The following is a 26,875-nucleotide window of genomic DNA, read 5'->3' on the forward strand; positions in this document are numbered from 1 at the left end:
TTAATTAATTTTGAAATAATATCATTAATAATTTCGAGTAGAATCTTTATTAATAAACATAATAACTAGTCATATTATTACTTTTAACTATTTTAAACATTAGATAAGAAATAATTTTAAAATTATATTTAAGATCTATTTATTTTATAAAATATAGGTGTTTGCTGTTACAAATTCAAAACTACATTATTATTTGTTGTCTTTATTTTCGAGTACATATAAAACCGTCAGACATTTAATAAATTTATAAACTGTACGCTATAACAAAATAGATGTATATGATCCACAAATACTAGGTAAATAAAGATATTATCATTTCAAAAATATAATAATTCCCGCATTAATTACGAAAAAATGATTGTGTTAAATTCATATAAGATGTGTTTTATATATGCGATGTTTTAATTTTTCTCAAAGATAAGTCATAGTTAATACTTTGTAAGCTATATGAAGATAACAATTAAGTTCATTTCAAGCGTTATTAAGAGTTCGATCATGGCGATCATGTATGAATATTTAAAGTCTAACTCTAATCCTTGGTATAATTTATTGCTATTACCTAACATATTAATATATTATGTAGATTATGATTTAAAATAAAAAAAGTAAGTAAATGCATAAGTAGAAAAACATTTGATGGTAGAAAAAGGTTCAAGATGATAATAAATAATAATACTTAAATTGTAAGATATGTTTAGGTGTATGTAATTAATAAATTCATAATCGTAATATCATTTAAACAGTTAAAAACTATATATTTTAGTAATAATTGAAAGTTTAGTGTAGGAGTGTAGGACACATTATAGTGTATTATACGAGTATAAACAATTTTCGTGCTCTTATTTGTCTTAAATATTTTTATTTTTTGGTATATTTTCATAAACGATATTTTGTACTTTGTATACGCAATAAAAATAGATATTTATTGGATGAATGCTTTTAACAGAACTTCAGTATTTAATAGCGGATTTTCGTGGGCAGATTGTCGATTTGTTCGTTCTAATAATATTCGTAGCTAAATTAATAAATAACAGTCGACGTAAATCTTGAAATGAGACTGCTGTTAAATAAAACGAAATAATTACGCGACGTGGTCACTCGTTTCGTCGGCACTCAGTCTATTAAGAGTTTGTCGAGTGCGCCGTCGTTGGAAATCCTCTATTATGGGAAAAGTTTTACAAAACGCAGAAATGGTGGCGGACGGGCCGGCATAGCCATAGTAACCCGGAGTCCATAGGTCGACGTGGTCGGCGGAGTTACCCCGCAATGGCCGGACGCGGGTGAACGAAGAGCAAAATACTGTTTAAAACTTGGCCCCTACGCTCGTATAACAATGTAATAATATAATGCAGTTATGTTTGTTGCCACTGACAATCTTCTAGCAGACGCCGCCGCCGACGCCGCCGCCGCCGTCGAATGGTTAAGGAAAAGTTTTTTTGGCGCGAAGTTTGTTCGGGACTTGTTTTTCGGAACTTTTTTTTTTTATTTCCATTTCTCTTTACCAAAACTTTTACCGGTAGTTAATATCTACGGTAGCGGTAAACGGGGAGGGAGGAAGTGAACTTTGGAATTACTTTTGATGACGCAGATTATTGGATCGACCATTTAATCCACCGAATAAATATTTCCGTTATACTCCCCATGTATCGCCGTTCTTTCGTTGTTTGTTCGATTTGCCTTTCCGCTATGTATATTTGTTTCCTCGTTCGATATGTATATAATAAATAATAATAATAATAAAAATAATAAAAAAACAACATATTACTGCGTTGAAAAACACGATGGAAAAATGTAAATTGAATTACAAAAGTTATTATAGCGATCTGGCTTTTACTTAACAACACGAGTTACGCGAAAAAAACCAAACATCGTAGAAATAAATTAATACAAGTACTTCATTTTAACCGTATTGATCTTGTTATTCTCGTAAAACCTAAAATATACTGGCTTTAAGATTTTATCTTGTATTTAAAATTTTAAAAATGCTTGTTATTTAATTTAAAATATTTTTTTAAATAACTTTATTGTCTTTATTAGATACTTTTTCAAATATAATGTAAAGGCGAATATGTGGTCATATTATTATAATTCCTTGTTTTAAAATTTAATTACTTATCAGATGTTTTTTAATTAATTAATTAATTTTGTATATCATAGATTTTAATCTTAAGAGATTTGTCTTATAATGATGTTTTTTGTTATTGTGAATATTTGTCTGATGTTTCTGATAGAAAGAGTAATTTAAAAGTTTCAATTAGTTATTTCTGTTGATAATTGAGCGTTGTTGATACTTTTAGAAGGTACTTGTTTTCGATTTCCTTAGTAGTTTCTCAAGTGCAATGTTGTAGATATTAAGTTGTTTGAACCAAGATTTAACGAGGTTATAATCTATATCCACTCTGAATCATTTTTAAAATTTGACAAACTATTATTGCTTTTAAAATTATAATACATTTATTTTAAAACATACCACGATATCCTAAGCTGATTTGATTGACGTGGTATGATGTCAATACCCGATCAAATAATGTCAAAGTATAAATATTAAATAAAACATATTGTAAAGGTATAGTATTTTTTTAAAACCCTAATAAGTATATTTTGTCAAATACATATTCCAGGAAACTTGAAGTTGATACCAATCTAACTTTCATTTAAATTATATGGGATAATATAATTCCCATAAATCGCAATTGGCAAGTTTCTCCACTACAGTGGACTATTAAATCTTCAGTGTTCAAATTTAACTAAAAGCTGTAGTATATCTATGTATACCTGTAAACTGTAATTAAATCATTCAATTAATTATACAGCTATACCTATATTAAAATGTTTATCGTATTTTGAATATTTTAGTTTACATTTAAATGAAAATATTAAAATGTATGCAATTACTGTCATATCATCATTATTTACTCATATAATATATAGTATATTATACCTTAATACCTATACCAACAATACGGTCCTATAATTACAAAATTTAAAATATATATCTTTAATTTGTTTCTCTCTCTAAATAATTAATAAACATCTAATATACTTATAAAAATTTATTTTTATATTATCTAATTTAATCTAGTGGAAGTTAAACAATAAAGTTTCATATAATTAACAAATAAATAGTTTTTATCTTATATTATAAGATTACTATAGGTAGTTAAAATGTAATTATTTTTAAAATAATATTATATGCAACTACTAAGAAAAAAATACTTTTCATTATTTATTTGTTTTTATATCCTGTTTTAATTTAAATAAAATCTATTTATTATATTAATTTTATGCTTTAAATCATCAAATCATCATCATTACTCATTAGTATCTACTTATAAAATATGTTGTATTATAATAATTATTTCAAATCACGGCATTTTATATTACTCGTACAAGTTTTACGTAAAAATAAATTGGTATTATGTATATTAAGAAAAAAATGATGTGCTCACATGTTTCGATAAGTAAAAAATAAAAATACAAGAACATTTCACTATTTGAAACGATGTATTTTTCTTTCAAGTGTATTTTACATATTGTATACGCACACACATAAGGTTACTCGCGCGTGCGACAAAAATATGTTTAGATCACATTTGAGCTGCTTTAGAAAAATAAAAAATAAACTGCTACTCCTCCCACACGAATATTCATTCCGAAACTTTCGTGTGCTACTTCCGTATCGCCCAGACGTACTACCACGTGGAACAATATCATAATATATGCGTAAAAACTTTGCCACGACACGACGACAATGGAATTACCCGAAAACCTTTCAGTCAACTTGTATATAAAAACCGACTAACGGAACAGCTTAGGGTTGATGGGATGGTAGAGAGGGCATACCGTTCGATATGAAAATAAAATGGAAATAACTTTCTGGGTACACCGAGGAAATGGAAGTTGAGCACAAAAAAAATGAATAAGAATCAAACATGTATTCACGAAAGAACATTATTTTACCACTGCTATTTACTTTATGCTCAAAAATATGTTTCTCCCTTCTGGATGAATGATTAGGATAAACTATTTGATGCATTTGAAAGAAACCTTGTTTTTTTAACATTTAGGTAAACATATTTCCAAGTCACAAAAGTTACATAGAATTTTAAATTTTTTAAATTTACGTATAGTGTGTTGCTCTATTATTCGAAACTTTAAACTCAAAATCAATCTTTGTTCCGAAATTATATCTAAGATTTAATTTATTATTACAATTTGATATGCGATTGTTAACAATCAAATATTAATTTAAATAATGTTTTTAGTATATGATAGCATACTTATTACAGTACCTAGTGGCTAATGTTTCTCCAAAAAATAAGAATATACCTATTAAAGTACTGTCAAGTTGCATATGTAAAAGTACTGATAAGTACATCTTGAATTTATATATAATTTAAAAATAAATTGATAAAATAAAAAATATAATACGTACTAATTTATACATTAGTAAAATATTTTATATTAATGTTCGAAAATCATCAAGAGATAAGGAATATATTAATTTAACTACTAATAGTATGGTATATTTATGTTTTTAATAAGAAAAAATAGTAATGTAAAAGTAATTAATGAAATTAAGCAATAAATGGTTATATTAATTAAGTATTCAGGATTCAGTTTATAATATAATTTTCAATATTTAATCTAAAAATAACTGACATGATATGTATTATTTATTGCTATGTATCACAAAGGTAATTGGACTTTTTCTTGAAGTAGATGAAAAGTAGATTGAACTATAACAAGTTAAAATAGTAATAATAAAATCTCAGACTCTTGTAAGATAAGACTATGTAAAGATGATGTCAATCGGTATTTATGCTATTTTATAGTATTTATATTAAATATATTAATATTTAATATGTTTATTACCAGTATATTTATAACGTTGATAATTCATGTTCAAGGTTAATTATAATTTATGTTATTAACTATCACGGTCGTCATTTCGTCTGTATAAGTTAGGTTAGTTGCTTTATTTTCTAGATTGCATTCTACGCTTTTTATCGGAGGTTTTCATAAAAATCACTATTGTATCAAGCACATTAAAACAATAAAAAAATTATTCCGAGTTCTTTGTATTAATTTTAATGTATTATACAAAAATTATCGATTTGATTAATTTAAATTGGTGAATTAGAACATTGATTTTATTGACTGTATTATAAACTACATAATTTATCATAATGTTTATGTATAGGAAGTATTAATATTAATCGTACGAGCGTAAAAAAAAAATGGATAATTTCAGTTAGATTAAAAACTAAATTAATTATTCAAATATACTTTATACTACTATTAAGAAATAATCGTTATTTTTTAATTTTTGGAATTCATAATTTTACTTTTCTGTTGCCTTAGTATAAATAATACTCTTAATCTTAACTATCTATTTATTTTAAATTTCCTAATTGCATCTTTTATTTTTGTTCAATAGTTGATGGGGATTTAATAATGGTCTTAGTACTATCTTATATTATTTCGATTAAAGTTAACTTATCATCTCTATTTTATAAATGTTCTTAACTTATACAATTTTTACTTGGGTAGATTATTATTCATTTTGAAAACTTATAGTTGTAAGACTTTACTTAACTTTTAAGAAGGTTAAAAAAAATTAGAATAAGGATTAAAACAAAATAATTTATTTTAGGATTCTTTTGATAGAAAGTTATACAAAAAAATATTTAATCAAATTTTTTCTTTTGAATATAATTTATAGCAAATTAAAAATGAATCATAATAACAAAAAAAATTTTACAATACAATTATATTTAAAAAAAAATTCTGTTAAATATTTTCAATATAATTTTATAAATCATTCATTTTTACTGCATCATTAACTATTGTCAAAAATTTGATTTTTGATAAAAATTGGTTCACTATGCTATTATCAACAACCTAAAATATTAACATATCCAATTAAATATTTTAATGATTTATTCTACTAAAAATGTCTTTTTTAAAAAAAAAAGTTTACTTGCTTCAAATGGTCTATTAAATGCTGTAACTGAAACATCAATAAGTTTAGCATCTGGTTCACTGATTACGCACAGTGTCTTCAATGCAAACTCTATGGTTCCTAAAATACTTTTGTTAGCAGTTGAATAATTTTCAACCAAAATATTTGTAATCAGATCACTTTTTCTTCCTACGGCACTAGCCTAAATATATAATATATCATTAATCTTTTTATTATACTAATAATAATTATTTTAAAAATAACTCCCAGTTACTATTTTGTTTATTTAAAATATTATAAATATATTCTACACAACATAAAAATGCTCGACAAGCGAATGAAGTAAAAGTATTGTTGTCATTGTTGATTTTAAGTTACATGAGTAAGGAGTCGCTCATCAGTGAATTTTCAATGTCTGGGATAGGATTTATTATTTATTGCTTAATACGCAAATAAATAAGAATACTTACAAGAACATGTGATATGGTACCATATGAGTCTGTAACATATAAATGTTGTCCATTATTATCACTAGATGCAACCATAAAAGATTCAGTGTATGGTAAAGTTGGTAGATTATTGAGAACTCTGATTTCAGGATCTATTAAATAAATAAAAATTATTTTTCAACTTGAATACAATTTTTGCTATAGATAGGTTATTTTCAATAAACTTAGTAGATAATTAAAACAGTTTACTTTTAATAACTTACTAAATAACTATGGTTAGTAACTCTATTACACTTTGTAGTTTGTATAATTGTTGTAAGTTTGTTTTAAATAATTATTTTAAGTACTATTATACATATAATATAAACACAATAATTTATATTAAAAAATACAAATTCCGAAAAAATATGTTTATAAATTAATAATTATATAATATTTTATTACCAATTAAAAATTCTGTGACACGACTGGCTGGTGAATTTAGCCCGTGTACACTGTTAGTATATATCTTAGCTTTATCAATAATCATCAATGAATCAGGCAAATATCCTAGAAACAGTGTTAATTATTTGACTAATAATCAATTAGTTTTTTTCTACAAATTAAAAAAAAATGTTTAAATTATTTAAAATTCACAACAAATTTCCTTTAAATTACATTTGAAAGGAATATTGACAGTATTAAATAGACAGATTTATTAAATTTCAGGAAATATATTTTATTCAAAGTAATAAGTAGGTAATAAATGTGTCATAAAAAATAATTACATATTAATAATGAATCGAAAATATTATTCATTTTGTGTGATAAATTTTAAATTATATTGTATACAATGTAAAAATCAACTATTGTTCTAGATAAACGTGCATTATATATATATATTTACATAATATTTACGTAACATATTATTCATATCGTTAATTTTAACTATTTAATTTTATTATTTATTAATTTAATTACTGAGGTATAATTTTTTTTGGTGGGGGAGATGGAGGCTTAAATTTTGACTTTTAAGAGTCTTAGATTAAGAACTTTTTTGTATTTAATTAGTATACTTTGAAAATTTTAATTCAGTTTTACTTGATTTACCTGACCAGGCGACAGTGATTTTACCATCCAGTGAACATGTAGTTTTTTGATTTTCGTAAAATTTTTCGGCAGCAATGACAACACAATTATTTCCAACTATACCAACCTTAAATTTTAATCAATTATATCTATGAAACCTGAGAAACAATGATACATGCCATCGAAACAAACAAGTTTTAAATTTAACTTACCAAAAGGTTTCCGACCATGATGTGTTTTTTAAATTTTATTATTTTATATCTAAGGATAACAAAAAATAAAATTTAGAGCGCATGAAAAATAGTTATATAACATTTTTTTATGACAAATTCAGTTTTACCATAGATGAACGAAGAATTAAACAGTGTTATCAAAGTATCAGTTAATAATTATTTGGCATTTTTAAACAATTTTTATTAATTTTTAGAGTAATTGATATTGGTAACGATATTGTATTTTAAATCGTTTCTAGACAGTGTCATTGTTATATGAATTCAAATAATCTACTTAAGATCTACCCAGAAGTTCAAATGAAAGACGTTATAACACAAAAGGATATGATGAACGGTAATATCGCCTGTTCTTATAAATTTTATGTATGGCCTGTAATTCAGTAAACGAGTTTAAATTTAATCCTTTGGAGCAAATATTTGCACTCAGCGAAAGCTACAAAACTTTACTTTGAGTCGTTTGTTTTGTTGCGGCTATGGTGTTCAAAATTAAATCCAAATCTTTGAAAGTGATACAATAAAGGTGAAATACGAAGAAATTGAGCTTTATACAATATACTTTAGTGAAATTATATTTCAGTGGAATCTTTAATTAATTTCGTGTGTTAATCTAAAACAATTATTTTCCATAAAATACATTTTTTTTATGAATCGCTAAATGTCACGTGATGAAAATAATATGCATTAATTTTGTTATAAACTGATTATTACAGTTTTCAGATGTTAATTAAACTATTTATTAATTGTATCATATATTATAATCGATAAATCAAGATTATTTTTGGCAAACCACGGAAATACACAGTTCACTGTTGTAAATTGTAATTATTAAACACGGAGTGCTAAAAAAAACTAAATTACTTTTTTTAATGTTAAATATTATTTAAATTATACATTAAATATTTATTAGTTAAATTATAGTCATTATATAGGTTCTCGTTATACTTCTTATTCGGTTGAAATAATTATAGAGTGCCGAACTTATCCCTGTAGTTCTCAAGGTGGAAAATTATCCTAAATCCCACCAAAAGTGAAACTATGATATATACTTTGAGAAAATACGTTAATCTGGAGTGAGAATTAACAACTAAGAAATCAAATGGAATAACAATAATACATTTGAGAAATACTAAAGGATACACCTAGACAAAAATCTAACTTGAAAAATTCACATCAATAAAAAACTAAGCCAAGTATACGCAAGGATGAAAATCCTTTACCCCTCATTGAACCACACCTCAACTCTACAGATGAAATGTTCTGTTTTGCTATTTACATCAATAATAAGACCGCTACTAACTTAAGCATGCCCAGCATGCCGTTTCTCCGACAAAAATAAAAAAATGCAAATTCTCCAAAACAAATTCCTAAGAATAGCACTCAAAGCCTTTTGATTTATGCGAAACAAACAATTGAAAAATGACACAGGATTGCTCTACCTATCAACATGGATAATTAAACAATACAAAAATTTCAACAATAACCTAAATAAAACCGAAAGAGTTCTACTACATTATATAACTCTATGAAAAAACATCTAAATTATGTTATATATGATACAATCATACAATTCGTTTTATATAAGTAAATATTACAAATAAATAATAATTTATATGTCATACAAGTATATGTAAAATATAAAAATATGAATAAAAACGTGCGAGTATTGGAAGTTTGATTTATTTTGAAATTAGTTCCAAATGAAAACAGTTCATACGAATCATTATATAAATACATTTTCTATTAAGTTCTAAAATAGCAGAAAGAACATTAAAATAAAAATAAAAAAATTAATATTTCAGAAAATTAAAATTGATTTATATTTAAATTGGGACTTTACATTTAATAATTATTATTATCAGTGGCGTGCCCAGGAATTTTCGATTGGGGGGGGGGTGATATGTGTTATAAGAAAAGACCGGATTTAATTCCATTTAAAACACATAAAAACTGTATAATTATACCAAAAAATACATAATACATTGCACTGTAAAAATACAAATCATATAAAAAAACTTTAAATTCTTAATTATAATTAAATTAATTACAAAAAAAAAAAATTGATGAATGTATTATTTTTTTGAATTAAAATTATTAATAATTAAATATATTTCCAAATTATGTTTATTATTGAAATTCAATCTTTTATTACTTAAAATATGTTTGTACAAAGAAAAAATACGTTCTACTTCTACTACACTAGTTATTAGTGCATATTAAAAAAACTCAATAATTTAGGCGTTATATACTTATATCTAAATAAACATTTGCTTTACCCAACTTGACTTCATAGTAAGATTTAATAGCTATGTATGTTATATCCTTTATTTTTTTCAATTATGTATACATTATACATACATTTATCTATAATTTTTTTCCCCGTTTGGACCAGGAATATTTGTTAAAATATCTTCAGCTTTTCTAAACCTATTCATACTTTAAGTAGCTCACTATTCGATTCTTCCAAGTTTGTAAGATTAATGGATAACTCAGATAAGTGTAATTATATGAATACTATAAACCACATTTGACTGCATTATATTGTACAAGTTGTTTCAGCTTTTTCACACTGATGGAGATTAACATTGTTTTTTAAACTTTTAATCACAATAAAAAAAAATTTAAAATTATTTGCATAGAAAATTGTAGCAATAACCATGTTTCCGACCTTGTAATAATAGGTTGGGGAATCGGGAAGTAAAAGTATACCCGGCATTTCTTTTCTGTATTTATTTATTATCGATGGTATTACTTGTAAGAAAGCTTTTTTTCTAAAATAAACGAAATAAGTTAATATGTATTTAAATTTTATATATTAAATTAATTACTATTGTTAAATAATCTATTCATGTAATAATGAATTTAGTTTAGTTAAGTATTTTGTTCATTAAAACACCATATTTAAAAAAAAAAATTAAAAACGTGAAAAATTGCAAAAAATTAAATTATAAAATTAAATAGGCAGAGAATAAGAGGACATAAAATATATAATTATAATAAAATATATATATTATAATAAATATAATTTATAAGCAATAACTTATTACTAATAATCAAAATCAATGACTTTATAACAAGTAACAACTCTAATATTTAATAATTTGTTTTCCGAAAGTTAGCAAAAAAAAAGTCAATGGGGGGGATATAACCCCTAACTTCCTCCCCACTGGGCACGCCATTGATTATTATGTGGCTATTTATTAGAATTGTTATAGTATACAATTGAAAAAAAAATTGTGTTCATACGTTTAATCCATTAGATTTATATGCAATAAAATTATTGATACATTTTATATTGTTGTTAATAAATACTTTTAAAAATTATATTTACTAAAATCACCATTTACATTATTTTAACTTTTTTACTCTTTTATTCCAAGTGTGCATTTTTAAATGAACCTTTTTAATAAAGTTTGGATTTTTTTCTAATTAATAATGAAATATATATATATTTATATTTCCAAATGCAACTAATGGTTGTTATTGAAACTTCATAATAAGTTTATTTTTTATGAAGGCTTTTAATTTATTTATACACAAATATTGAATGTAGTTTAGAATACGTATAACAAAATAAATCTAGGAAAAACTTATAAATGATATTTCAAGAATATTTTTTTTATGTTATTCAGTTATGTTTAAGTAAGTTGGTTATTAATATTATTTAAGGATCATTTTTTACTATCGATTTTTACTGTAAATATACCAAAGTAAATTTCTCATACATTTATCTACCCAATCACAGTTCAATAGATAAATCAATTTAATATTTATGAAAACATTATTTGATCTTAAAAAGTCACATATAAATATGCGAGATAAATTTCTGACTTAAAATTAAATAAAGATAATCATATAATTCCAATAATTATAGGCAATATCATTTATAGAACAGGATGATAAATGAAGTATTAAACTATTAAGTACATTGCTAAATGTGTTTCTTAGTAAACGACAATTTTACTATTACATTGGTTTAAGAAAGCATCCATTACGATTTTCCTTCAACGGAAATCCGGTTGATTGAAATACGATTTTAGACTAACTCACCCATAAAATTGCTTTTAAAAGATATATTTACTTTTTATAGTGGCGAAGATAAAATTATCCGAAAAGTCACTTCTTATATAGTGCATAGTTCTGTTAAAATAAAATTCTTGATATTAAACATATTTATATTTTATAATTTAGGTCATATAGTGGGTTTCTGTAATCATTCACAATATATTTAACGTTAGTACAATTTTATTATTTTTATGACAACTTATATAGCTGTTTGAAACTAACCTTGTTGAGTGAATTTAAAATCATTTAATAAAATAAAAGCAGTTACATTAAAGTTCTAGACAACGTTCATTAAATAATATGTATTATTAACATATTCAAGTACGGTAGCACCGTCTAAAAATTAAAACTTCATAATACAATACTTACTGTGATAAAAACGTGTATGGAATAAAGATTATTGAATGTAAGCTATTGTGATTGTTTGGTTTAACTTAATAATAATATTATGCTGTCATCAATGCAAGTCAAGATAATCCGTGCTAATATAAATTATAATGGGTTATTAAATCCTCTAGATTAATGTGTTGATTACGTGGTGCAATATTGAATAGACATGACTGTGAGACACGGCAACGGGTATTTTATATATATTATAATGCATGGATATTTTGGTGTTTATATCGAACTTAAAGTTTCCGCGCCCATCCCCAGAATTATCGTGTCGATTTGTAACTAGATATAGGTACCGATTTCCGGTTACCGATAGCGTGTGATTTACGCCAATAAGTCAATTTTATATTGTTGTGTTGTTATGTACTTATACGGGTACTTGTATATGTATAATGTATCCGACATTATTGTAAAAAATAACTATTAAGAATTTTCAAATACAACTATAAATACTTACTTTCAAAAAGCAGTATTTTTTTATACGTGTTTGAATAATCAGTAGAAAAGTATGCATTTGTGTATTAATAAATATTTAAACATTTTTTTACATGGCATATTTAAAAAAAATATATTTTTAAACTTTATATTCATTTTGTAGTGAATTTTTCATTGTAAAATTTTATGAAACTTTAAATTATGAAATTTAATTATTTTTGAAGTAATCAAGAAAATCAAGTTATTTGAATTTTCGTCAGGATAAAAGTCACATAACAATATTATATTATGATACCAGATACACGATTATAATACGTGAGTGCATTGGCATAAGTATATAAAAAAAAAATAAAAAAATACTTAGGTGCTATTTCATAATATAATGTATAAAATAATCATTTTTATTTCTTATTCAGTAATAGGTTATTCACAATCTATCTAATCTTCACTATTCTTTACCATATTTTCTGATTATAATGCTCACATTCATTCCTCAATTTTTTTTTAATCTTGTTTGAATTATAAAAAGAAACTATTTAAATTAAAAAAAAAGGAAAAGGCATTTACAAATTAGTATTCGATTTTAAATATAGAAACTTTAAAAAAGTATCCAAAATAATTTATGCGAGTACTTTATAACAAGTTCAAAATACGTATTTGAGTACTTAAAAAGTATTTGAATATACTTTTATTCAAGTACTTTACAAGACTGATACTCGATTGAGTGTTGTTATATTAATAGAATATAATATTATATTATTATTATACAGTGTTCATAAAGTTGTTTACGTGTTATTGAAACGTGAGAGGAAAACGAGCACATATCTTTTTTACTTCATTTTTCCTTTTCTTACTCTCTTTGTACTTGCCTATACCTGCTACAACTCGCTATATACCCGCGTGAAGTATACGTACGTTCTTCCTCATTGATATATAGGTATACTTTAAATTATATTATATCATTTTCCTCAGAGCGCTGAAATAATACAAAATCAGCTGAACAAAATAATTTATACATCACATCGAGGTGGATTTGCAGTTCTAGCCGTCCGCCGCAGCCGTTTGATTTTCCATCTTATTCTTCCTCGCCCTTGTATCTACCGTACACAAATTGTATTACCTTCTTTGTACTTCGTTTTGTTTAGCCCATGAGCTCTCTATCTGGTTCTGTTTTGTAACACACGTTCAGATCTAAGCGAGTATTGTATACAAAGAGGTAATTGTATACACATATTATTGTACACAATGATTTCACAAAACACCCTGTTTATCGTTGTATCCAAATAAATACAATATAAACAATGCAAGACTTTATCGAATGGTTTGCATATTATAATAACATTTCATTCGGGGTTATTATCAACAGCATTTTCATTAACGAATCTATAATTACACATATACACATATTTCGTATAAGTATACGCATATATTATGTGTAATAACTAATTATTACAAATGTCTTAACACACCCAATAGTCAATTATAAAGTCACTTTATTTAATGTACTTTTTAGGTAAACAATGAAACAATTTTTCTTTCGAAAACATTATAATTTATATGAATACATTTGTTACGTCTTATAAAGACACTTTATCCAATTTAATAAACAATTTTTATACCGACGGTACAATAATGAAGATAAGTGATAGGCTTAAGTAGATCACTGAAAACCTATTTTTAAAATCAAATTAAAATGACAATAATCAAAAAATGAAATAAACATAACTAATAAAACGTATTATTTTTAAGTTCCAGGTATAAAATAATAAAAACAACTACTGTACAATTTTAAAATACTAACTAGTGACAAAATACATCTGAATATTTTTTGGTTTTGGATTCTTTTATATATCTACGATCTACCTCTAATCTTGGCATAAAATTAAAACTTAGTTTTAGTAAATAGTTTTTCAAATAGTTCTAATTTTATTGTTTCGATTGTTCACATATTTTTATGTATATCAGTGATCTTTTATTGTGTATTTACAATGTTCAAAAAATCAAAATATAATATAATATTTAGAATTATCCGCTCCTGTGATATTTTGGGATAATATAGACAATATTCATGGTATTGAGCAAGATCCAAAGCTTGTCACAAAAATTTTATCTGTCAGGATACTAAAATTGATCCGGAACCTTTATTTTTAAATACTATTGTTAGATACATGCATTGTAGATCGGTAAATCTACTAAGATCAGTATCAAAATAACGATAAGTCTATAAGTTAACATATCTAGTACTGAGACTACCCTGTATACTTGTAAGTCCGTGAGCCCGCATAGAAAATATAGTTTTTTGTGATGGGTATAAGAGTTTTGCATGCATATTATTTTAGTACCTTAAATGTATTATTATTGTTATTTATACTAATAAATTATATTGAAAATGCTATTTTTGATTTTTTGTTTTTTTTTCTCATCAAAAACTGCTCAACTTTAAGTAGTCTAATTTATGGATTATTAGTAAAAATAAAATGTACGTAAAGGCGTGTTATATCCATTTTTTAAGCTATTATAATGAACAAAAATCGGACATTCAAAATATACAATGAAAAAATGTAAGTGGTCATAAAATTATACTTTATGAGTTAGTTATTAATAATAAAAAAAAAAGTATTAATATAAATGACTGCTGATGATATTTGATATTAGTTTTGAAAGAGTTATACAGATTTAAATTCTTTCAATCAATTTAATGCAATTTCAGACGTAATTAAGAAGATATCTATTTTAGTAGTGTTTAGCAATTGGAAAATTGAATTGGAAAACTTATTTATTTAAGTTGACGCAATATTAAATTTACATAATACATAATTATCATGTATCTATGATTTTACACAAATCGACAAAAATAAATATTGTATTGTTCTATATAAATTAAAACATCTTACAGGCACAAAAATGGTAACATATTCAACATGTTTAATTGATAAAAAAATGTAGAAATATGGATTTTAAATTTAGTTTAATAATAAAATTTTAGACTTACCAAACGAAAACCCAAGTCTATTGTTACAATTAGGTTCTCAATGCACATTAAGTATGTGCATAGTATGTAAATTCATTTAAGTAATGAATTTCTCAGTTAATATTTTTAATTTCATCTGAAATGCTCGATTTAATATGTATTTTACTATTTATATTAGTTAGGACTTTACTATCAGATGTTATGTAAATTTAAAAACTGTTTTTTGTTTTAATGAAAAATATCAATTATAATCATTAATCCAACTTTGTAAAAGTAATTAGTATAAAGTTATAATATTATTGTTTTATCATACTTGTTTTTAAAATAAATATTAGTTTATATGATATACTAATATAAATTATTTTTCTGTTATTGCTCCCTTCTGTGAAACATAGTGATTTAAAGGTTTATTTTTATCTAAGCCTAGATAGAAATGATTAGTCGTACGTTAAAAAAAGATACAATTTAAAAAATGTATAAAGTACAGTATATTAAATTTAAAAACTTCTTATTTCTAATTATAATAACTGTTGTTCATTGGTATACAGAAGCCTAAGGTAAATAATAATAAGATCAGGTTTATACATATAATAATAATGTGTATAATGATACAATATAAAATAGCGTGTTACGATGCGTAATAAATCAAGGGCTAACTCCTACAGAGTACATAGGACAAATATCCTACAGTATAATAAAAATGTCTATTCAGCGTCTGCTGCATTGTAGTGTTGATAGTTTACTAAAATATTTCAAAATAAAAGGTTTTTGTTTATAATTCCAACAAAAATATTATAATATAATAAAAGATTTATAAAATATTAAGCTAAAATTAAAAAATAAAATCATAAATGTTATCAATTAAACGTGAAATACGTGTATATGTTAAATAATATAACACCTTCGTTTATTTTACAAAAAATCATGTATCAAACCGATATTTACGGATTATATTTTAATATTACTTTAATGTTGTTGGACTGTGAAAAATCAGTCAATATTCACCACTATATCCAACGGTTTATGCTTAATCTCTTGTTTAATATTTGTATATATTTTGGTAAATATTGATCATACTATTGATGTTAAACATACCTATCTTAAATATATTCATATATAGTTTTTAAGTATATAAATTCAATTAATAGATAGACATAGATACACGAAAATCATGCCAAGTGTACTATAGAATTATGATTTATGAACACCACATAATTAAACTAACTAAATTAAAATAACTGCATATTCAAACAAGATATTAAATTGTATTTATAATATCATAATTCATATTATATGGTTCCTATTTAAAGTAGGTATTTAATTTTTATAATGGAAGTTTATATTTTAAGTGACAGATTACCACTTTGTATTTTAAATAAATTTAAAATTGTTGTCTGTTGACGATGTATTGAAAGTTAAAATCGTTATATACATATATTTATTTAATTAATTGTAATATTGGGTACATATTTCTTATTTCAGAATGAGAACTAATATCATTCGTTGCAAATATGTCAGACAAAATTTGATTATTTAGGTGCTTAGCACAGCTAACATTTATAAAGCAGTCGTAATCATTTGATTAAAATGTTTAAGTTTTTAAATACATTTGTTATACTATTAAAAAGATAAATAAGCTATTAATTTGCCGATAACATAAAAAAAAAATGTTTCAATGAGTGTTTTGATATTATTTATAACTCAATACAAAATTGTACAAGCAGTGTATTATGTACTTTCTTCGGGTTTGCACGTTGATTTAGTTGTTTCTATCGTAATATCGTCCTTTCTCTTTATACACTAATTGCTTAAAGTAATCAATTTTTTTACTGCGTGTTGAAATGTTTTTTTTTTCCTATAACCACGCAGCCATGTTTGAATCGAATATTTCAACAATAGTGAAAAATCAAAATGAACAACTAAAATACCAAATAGGAAATGAAATAATAATGATTGTTTTTTTTTTTTTATTAAAACCGTATTTATAGCCTTTTAGGTATAATTATTTATAATGTATTGTATATTTTATAATTTTGAGCGTCGCGTTAGTAGTATATAATACAGTCGGACTTGAAATTGAAATAACATTTTTTGATTTTAATTTCAATTTTGATTATCTATATTAGTTTTTTATGATTTCTAACATATAATATAGTGGTATACTGGTATGATTATTATATTGTTACAGAAAATCAATTTGTTTTCTGATTTATAACTAGATTTTGAACGAAATTTATTTTGTTTTTTAATTTTTATAATTTTATAATTTTATAGTTTTGACATTAATTTTTAATTTCTTTGAAGATTTTTAACGGTTTTTATCAGAAGTCAAAATAAATGTTGAAACAATTTCAAGTCCTCATATTATAGTACAACCATGATGACAATAACACTACAACAACAACAACTATAACAACAATGCTAATAACAACAAGGTAAATAAATTATTCATTCAGACCACATATAGTATTGAGGATGCACGAATAAGTGCACAGCGAGAGGCCAGCAATTTTCACAAGACTGTATACGATTTAAAAGATACGAAGAGCCATCAGACTCCCTGGCGGCTTGTTGTGTCGCATAAATTTCGAATAAATCTTTGTCCGTACTATACACTCTATACTGTTCTATTCCGCACACCCCTTACTCTTTCCCGTAAACACACAAATGCTTCTCTCCGATGATCACAACATCGCCCTGTCTTAAGTGAATGTCAGCCTACCCACCGTACATCTTACAGCCATCCACTCAGTCCATTGCAAGCTAACGGCAATTCATCTCTCCAAAGAAGCTCCCGATGATGAACTCCTCTCGACCTTTTTTTTTTTATTATTTATATATATCCACCGTATATACATAAGTTTTATTCCGGAGTAAAGTAACTATTTCGGGTGGTTTTATTTTTTTTTACTTAGGTGGGTATTTTTTTTTTTTTGTTTATTTATTAGCTACGCTATATTGCATTGTGCTAAATGCAATATATTTTTTTTTATTTTACTATATTAAGCTCCGTTTAATTTACACAAGTATCTTTGAAGGACAAGAAAAAAAACATTGTAATTATCGACTTAATCCTCACAAGTTCATTAATTTATATATACCAATATAGTAACATCATAACACCACCGTCCACCACATTAAAAAAAAAAAAAAACTATTGTTATTTGAGATTACATTTATTATTATTTATCGATTAAAAAAATACCAATAAAAATAGCAAACAGGTGGTTTTCATTAAATCATAAATGCAAAAATAAATTATTAATTTCTTCACACTAAAATTGAGTTAAGTATAGATTTACAATCATTTTCATCATAATATTATTTAATATAACAATAGTTATTATTATAAAGCATAATAACTATCAGAAAATTCGTGTTTAATTAAAATTAAATGAATATTAATTATGTTAAATATTAAGTATATCTGAGAGTAATAAGTATGCGTTTTTGTTATTGGATGTTTATAAAATTAGTATTCCATTTTTTTTTTAACCAAGGTACAACTAATTTACCGTCATATCATTTTTTCTCCATTCAATAGAAGCTGTGAAATCAATCGCCGTTTTTAGGTATTAAAAAATCAAAAAAAAAAATCACGTCCATTATGGTTATTAGTTATCACACTAAAACTGAAAAATTAAATACCTGAATACGTAATATAACACGTCTTTATCGTTAGACATATTAACAATTATTGACAATTATAGTAACACAAAGCTGTAGGTAGAGCAATGTGCACTATATAATATGCCAAAGAAAAATATCACGTAACTTGGGTATTGTTCATCAGCGTAACCACGGGGGGGGGGTCTAGGCGGGCTTATCTCCTGTATTTGTATTTAGCCCCCCTATGAGGTTTTATTTGTTAGCCTCAATTAGGCTTCAAATTATTTTTAACTTTGGTTTTCTAGGACTCTAGCCTGTGTAACTATAAAATCCTAGTTACGCCCATGGTATCGTTCTTTGGATTAGTAAATTTGTATCACAATTATTATGTTACTCGTCACATCACGTATCTTGTCACTCGTCATAATATGATATTATCATGTTTTTTTTGTGTGTCACACTCAAGTTAAAACGATGTAAAATAAAATAAACTTTTAAAATGTTCAAAAAGTTGATATATTATTAGGGATAAAGATACATGATCAATATATCGATTTAAGACGACACCATACCCACATGTGTTTTCTCTGTCTTACTAACGTACATCATAACAAATTTTCGTTCAGCAGAATACATTTTATGATGTTACCTTTAATATTAGAGTAAATATACCTATTATCAAATTTAAAGGAAAGAATATTATTTAGACAATGACATATGCTTTTATTGATATTATTTTAAAGTGAGTTATAGCTATGTAAAATATTACAACTTTAAAACGTTCATAACTCACTTTAAAATCATAATACCGATAAAAGCATATGTCATTGTCTAGATAATATTCTTACCTTTGAATTTAATAATAGGTAAATTTACTCTAATATTAAAGTTAACATCACAAAATGTATTCTGCTGTATGAAAATTTGTTATGATGTACGTTAGTAAGACGGAGACAACGCATGCGGGTATGGCGTCCTCTTAATATTAAATTGTATATGTAAATGAATTTTTCTAAATTATTTTGAAAATATTTAGAACTTTATAAAATTAAAAATTTTAATAATTTTAAGAAACTTATGATAATTTTAGATTGGTGAACGCAATAATGATAGTTTTATAATGTATGTGTTTTCTGATTTTTTATCTGACGTTACGTTTTGATTATCGGTAAAGGGAAAGGGGCAATAGCGGCGTCAGGTATTTTTTTCCGGGGCGGGCTAAAAGGAGGCACAGTCATACGAGTGTTACAAATGGCGAGAGGGGTAGCAACACTAGTGCCCACAGTCTGGACCCCCCCCCCCCCGCCTAACAAAAGTCTATGGCGGGCATAGACCTTCCTGACGATATTAGGCGTTCTATAGTCGCTGATCGCTACATGTTATATGCCCATAACCAATATTATATGGTTATTTTTCAGAAATGTCTAAAATTAGATTTTTACTACGATAACGTTCATAACTATATAACCATTTCCGCGAACGACAAAATATAAAGCGTAATTTGTAAACAACCTACAGTTATATCTGGATAACATTGTGAGTATGATACGGAAAAACCTACCATGGCATTGCATATGTATTTTTAAAACTACTTACGTAATAGTATTTGAAAATACAAATTCAAAAATTCATATCGTGTGTTAACACTGTTAAATCAAGATTTCAAGACGAGCCAGCGAGCAAGTCCATCTTTGGCGCCGCCACTGGGAAAGTGGGAAGGGGATAAACCAATTGCTGATTTGACAAATAAATACAATTATTTTTTGGTAGTAGCCACTAGTGTGTGCTATACAACCTATAGGTTGTAAGCTATAACTAAACGTTTTTTTTTTCTAAATCAACGTCATATATTCACCTATTCATAACCAACAACGAAAACAATAAATTAATATGCGATTACGGTAATTTCACCGTTGTGACACAACGGCCGAACGGCACGACAAACTATTTAACTATAGCCTATAGGTACTACGCTAATAGACCGCCGAGTGATATATTATATAATCACTACGACATTCTTGGAAAAAATTACTCCAATTTATCTACTGAAATTAGTTACTACTAATAAATTGCTAATTGATACTTTATATACTAAAATATAAAATGTAATTATAAATATAATATAATTATAACATAATTTATTCTTAAAAATTGACAATGATTCAACCGTTTTTATTGCACAAAAAGGTTTTTTCATACACAATGATTACACCGTTGAATTAAAATTTAACACATCTATTATACTGCAGTAGGCTACTCAATTACGGGGTACCCTCACCAAAGTCGAAACTTATTATAAAGCAGAGAGAGTTTCCTGGTATTTTTAAATTACAATTATTTATCTTATCTTTACTTTTTATTCAGATAGATACAGGAACGTATAGCTGTATTTAAATATTTAATGCATTTATATTAAGTATATTAGAATAATAAGAGTTTAACTTTTAAAATTGTTTAGTCAATAAACTTCTAACAACAAACAACACATTATGTAAATACATATCTGTATATCATCATACTAAAAATACCAATAAGAATTAAATAATTTTTACAAATTTATAATATTTTGTATGGATAGTTTGTTATTTTTTTTTACATTTTAATATTTAATGGATGTATCATAGTGCATTAGTAAAATTACAATATTATCATGGAGTATTATGGGAGTTATATACCTAGTTGGATATAATATGAATTGTTCAAAGTTGGTTTTGAAAATCAAAACTTAATTAGCTATGCTATAATTTTGGAATCTTAAGTGTTTAATTATGTTTTTAACAAATAGAATGTTTTATTTTAGGGTCATATATTGTGCCTTTAGATATTATTTTTTTGGTTGGATAGTTTTTATTTGGGTGAAAATTCGCTAAATTAATAGGTAATCGTCATATTTGCTGTCTAAAAAAAAAATTTCCTATTTTAATTAGTAATAATTGTAATAATTTACAAATAATTTGAGTAAATATTAAAATATAATATACCAAACATATTAAATAGAGTTTATAACAATTTATATTTTGTGAAGTATCGAATAATTGTTCAAAAATTTTATTTTCATTTTATTCGTAACTTTTAAATTAAAAACAACTATTACAATCTTAACTGACCCAGTCCCACGCCGAAAATATTTTATCAATGTTTTTTGAATTGTAGTTTTAATTTATTTTTATTTTTTTCAGTAAATGAAGTTCAATTCATACAACCGTTTCAATTTCAACTATTTACATTAAAATCAAGATTCTTCAATGAAAGTAAAATGGTAAGGAAAACGAATTTTCATAGGATAAGTATAGATAGTTTGTAGGTACATAGTAATTATTAAAGCAAATTTGAAATTCATTTAAATGACATAATACGAAAGATGTTAATAGTTATTAGGTACTTGATTGTATTAAGTTCCTTATTTTGAAAAAAAATTTCTTTGAATAGCTTTGATCTTATAAATTTAAAAAATACAAATAGAGAGCGTTATTATTTCTACCTATATTAAGAACAGTCAAAAATATATACATAGTCAGTGCCGAATTGGCAAGATATCGGCCTACTGACTTTTAGAATTTTTTAACGTTTGATTACAGCTACAGTTACTGTACGACTTAAATAATTCAAATCAATATATTTGTAATAATTTATCACAAAAAAAAAAAAAAATAAATAAATATGCGATCAAACACTCAAAACCGACCCATATCTTGAGCGGCCCACTGAGTTTTACTCGGTAGTTCGCCAGACCAATCCGGCCCTGTACATAAGTTTATAACAGGGGTCCTCAATTAATATTTTTGAAGGGCCACATTAGAGATCTGAAATTTTTTCACGGGCCATCAAAATTCTAAGTACATATTTACATTATTTAAAAACCCATAATATTTATCAAAAATAATAATTTACAATAATAACACATATAATGTTGTCGTAATATGTGTTATTTATTATTTGTCTGCGGGCCGGATAAAATGTGTTCCCGGGCCGTATGCGACCCGCGGTCCGCCATTTGGTGATTCATGGTTTATAAGATACAGAAATCTGTATAACTAGGATTGTGGCTTATAAATGTACAGGGAATTATTAGATAAACCTAAATACAATAATAATTTTGATCAGAAAATGATTCTATGTGGATGACGGGTTAGGTAAATGATATTTTTTTATAGGATTATAGAGAAATTTTAAGTAGATGTTCAATTCACATAAATTTCATATTCACGTCACAATTTTAGATAAAACCTATTAAACTTAACCATTTTTGAATTAATATCTTAATTATTCTTGTTTATTAATAATTATACGATATAAAATTAATATAGTAACTAGTAAATTATATTTTATTTAAGTATTTGAAAAATTTATTTATAAAAAAAATGTTGAGTGACATTATTATGCTATAGGACCTTCATAAATTCATTTTTGGATTTTATGCTTTTGTAAAAATAAAAAAGACATTGTATGAAAATAATTAAATTTGTTGACCAAAATTATTATTTCTTTTACATACAAAATTCCAATCTTCTAGAAATACCAAAAAAAAAAACTTCATTCAAAACAAATGAAATAGACTTATTTGGTTTTTATATAATATTTATAAATCATTCAACTACAATTTATTAATAGGTAGGAAGATATCTACTATTGAATGCAGTAGATATTATATCATAATATGTATTGGTATTAGACATTAACATTTAAAATATGACACACCTAATAAATAAATTGTTCATATGTATTAAATATATTTAACATACAATTTAAATATTTTAGTCATATCTCCATGATACATACTATGTCAAACAATTGTTTATATATTTTTATAAAATTACTAAAATTTGGTATAAATTTGTGGATTTATTGCATACTTATAAAAATGTATGTACCTACATTAAACAATAAAACTATAGTGCATTATTCATGCATATAACTATTGTAAGTCAACATTCCATATAAATTGTTATTTGTTTTAAACAGTAATTGTAATTCCAATATGATGGCTACAAAATCCAGTAATTAAAAAAAAAATTCCAAAATAATATTATTATAACATGTGATATTTTTATTAAATTGTGTTTCTCGTTAAAGTATTTGTATGTTGTATATTTTAAGTATAACTAAAATAATACCTTATAGGTAGTATAATAATTGTAGTAGGCACCTATAATAATATTTCACACACTACTATGACATAATATATTAGATTGCTTGTACTAAATTTATTTTCTTAATATTGTCAGTTAAGCTTAATTTAGGGTACGTATTTTTATTTACGTTACATAAAATATTTTTGATATGAACTGCGATGAATGATGAATGGTGATGAATTGATGACAATTGTAAGTCATTATTCGGTTGTATTTAGTTTAATAATTCATTAGATTGAGTTTGGATTAAAACTGAAACTATTTTGAAGCAAGTGTGGATTACCTAAAACATATTTCATAATTCTAAAAACTGTCACATAAAGTAAAATAAATAAATAAATAAATAATAATAAAAATGTATTATCATATAATTAACTATATATTATATTATATTCATACATTTGCGAAAAACGGCCGATTGATAGTTACGTCTGGCGTTGCTTTTAACTTCAATCGATTAGCATTGTTCATTTTCATTGACATTAACAATAGTTGTTTAAACTTCATGTCCATCCCAGTCCAATTACAGCTGTATAATCCAAAGTTCACATCTTCTTTCTACGATAAGCCATTACCGTAATAATAACAAACCATTTAAAATGCTGTTTTATTTGAACACTCGCTTACTTTGTTATCGATAAGTTCGAATAAATAACAAAAGATAAACACTTCAATCGTGACATTTGATACCGTCATAACTATTTTCATTATTTCAGCAATAATGAACGATTCTTTTGAGTGAAAGATCTGTGTACAAAAATGGGATGTAATACTCTTAATACTCAGAAACTTTTTCTAATTTTGACAAAGTGTGTATATTTCTTGTAAAAAAGTTTTGATTATATATTTGTTTACATTACCGTAACGATTACATATGCATACATAATTAATGAGCACGAATAAGCGAAAACATGAATGAGAGTAATGGGTCGCACGACAGCATAAAATGATTTCATTTTTCTAAAAAGTAACAATACCATTGTATTTACCAACATAAACAAGTTTTAACTGTAACATGTAAAACATTGTTTAAAACCATTTTAATTTGAAAATAAGTACAAAGTACTTATAAGTAGACAAGTATAGGTACATTATTTACAACGAATAATGTACTTTTTATTATATATATGTATGGTTAATTTTAAATTTGCATAATGTCTTATATTTATTAAAGTTAAAAACAAAATTCAAAGATAATAAATACAGAAAAAGGCACTTACAAATAAACATTTTGATGGTCGATTATAATTGATTTGAAATTATTATAAATTTCTAAAATATAAATAAAAATCTCTTTACTCATTTTTACTATATTTAAAAATAATAATTATTCCCTCACCTTTCGAAGAACTTAATTCATTATTATGTCCAAATGTTGCAAATGCTTTAGTAACCGATTGATACTGGGCGGAAATAATCCAACAAAATGACATAAGAAAAGCGTCTACTAAAACTGAACCATAAACGATACAAAATCCTACAGCCACTTCCATCAAATAAAATACAAAGTAGTAATCGTTATAGGTTTTCACTGCCACTGGAAACTTTATGTTGATAATATTTTGATATCGATGACTAGCTTTGGGTGCAGTGTTTTTTTCATTAGCGATGAAAGGTCCCATCACCCATAAAATCAATCCTACGAGAAAAGAACGAGCTATCCATTTTGTGATTCTAGTTGACTTTTTACAACGTTTCATGAAGTTTGCCGTGATCAATTCACTATGTCGAGAATATTTTAAAAAGTCTAGACATGTGAGGTCGAAGAGATCCCAAATTATTTTGTTATTTGATACAAGTGTATATATTTTCAATGAAGATAGTGAACAATTTGTTAGGATAATAATTAATTCGAAGGAATTCGATTTACCATGGTTAGCATCAACATCTTCTATCTCTATAAAGAATCCCATCACCCCGAAAATCGTAATAAATTGGACAATCAAGAGGAATATTTTCAGAGTTGTTCTGTAAATATGGCATCCGTATAAATGCGGTCCCTTTGGATCTAACAGTTGATAATAGCCTAATTGCTTGTACGTCGATAAGTTAAGAGCCACTTGCCTACCGTTGAAAATATTCTCTGAATTCATATTGCACGGTCGATGAAGTCAACTAAACACATGAATACAGGAATTACATTTATTGAAATCAAAGTAATGTTAGCTAATTTAATAATTTTTTTAAATAAAATATATTCATTAATTATAATATTATACTTACTATTTATAATTATAAAACGAAATTCTTTGGATTTTTCATTGCTATATATATATATCTTACTAATATAAATCCTATGTAAATAAAATACATTTTTTTCATTAATATTATTATTACAAATCAATATTTCAAAGTAAATAATACTATTTATTCATTGCATGTAATATTTTACTTATGCCACAAATTTAAGTAAAAATTTCAAAATTTCAATACATTATTTTTTCATTACAAATAATTAAATATGTAATACAGAGATATAAAAATAATGAAGTATAATAATGGTTTTTTGTCTCTACTAAAATTAATTTAATTTTATCATGACAATTTTTCTAGAACTT

The 26,875-nt window shown here is 25.1% G+C and overlaps 2 protein-coding genes across 5 annotated transcripts in view; one reads left to right on the forward strand and one right to left on the reverse strand.

Moving 5' to 3' along the window:
* Window positions 1-26,875, forward strand: part of LOC113551188 — a 234,434-nt gene that overhangs the window by 7,666 nt on the left and 199,893 nt on the right. For all 4 annotated transcript variants that reach the window (XM_026953275.1, XM_026953278.1, XM_026953274.1 and 1 more), the window contains exon 2: window positions 22,365-22,444. In XM_026953275.1, coding sequence (XP_026809076.1) covers window positions 22,442-22,444 — 3 coding nt within the window. In that variant the 5' untranslated portion in view covers window positions 22,365-22,441. The remainder of the gene's footprint in view (window positions 1-22,364; window positions 22,445-26,875) is intronic.
* Window positions 5,815-7,712, reverse strand: LOC113551138 (proteasome subunit alpha type-2-like). Its single transcript, XM_026953184.1, has 6 exons — window positions 7,695-7,712; window positions 7,504-7,609; window positions 6,859-6,963; window positions 6,436-6,566; window positions 5,988-6,167; window positions 5,815-5,904 (listed from the first exon to the last, which is right to left on the reverse strand). Exons 1-6 carry the CDS (start codon window positions 7,710-7,712, stop codon window positions 5,815-5,817), a joined length of 630 nt encoding a protein of 209 aa, XP_026808985.1.

This window comes from Rhopalosiphum maidis, chromosome 2 (assembly GCF_003676215.2).
Source record: "Rhopalosiphum maidis isolate BTI-1 chromosome 2, ASM367621v3, whole genome shotgun sequence".
In the NCBI taxonomy this organism is placed as follows: Eukaryota; Metazoa; Arthropoda; class Insecta; order Hemiptera; family Aphididae; genus Rhopalosiphum; species Rhopalosiphum maidis.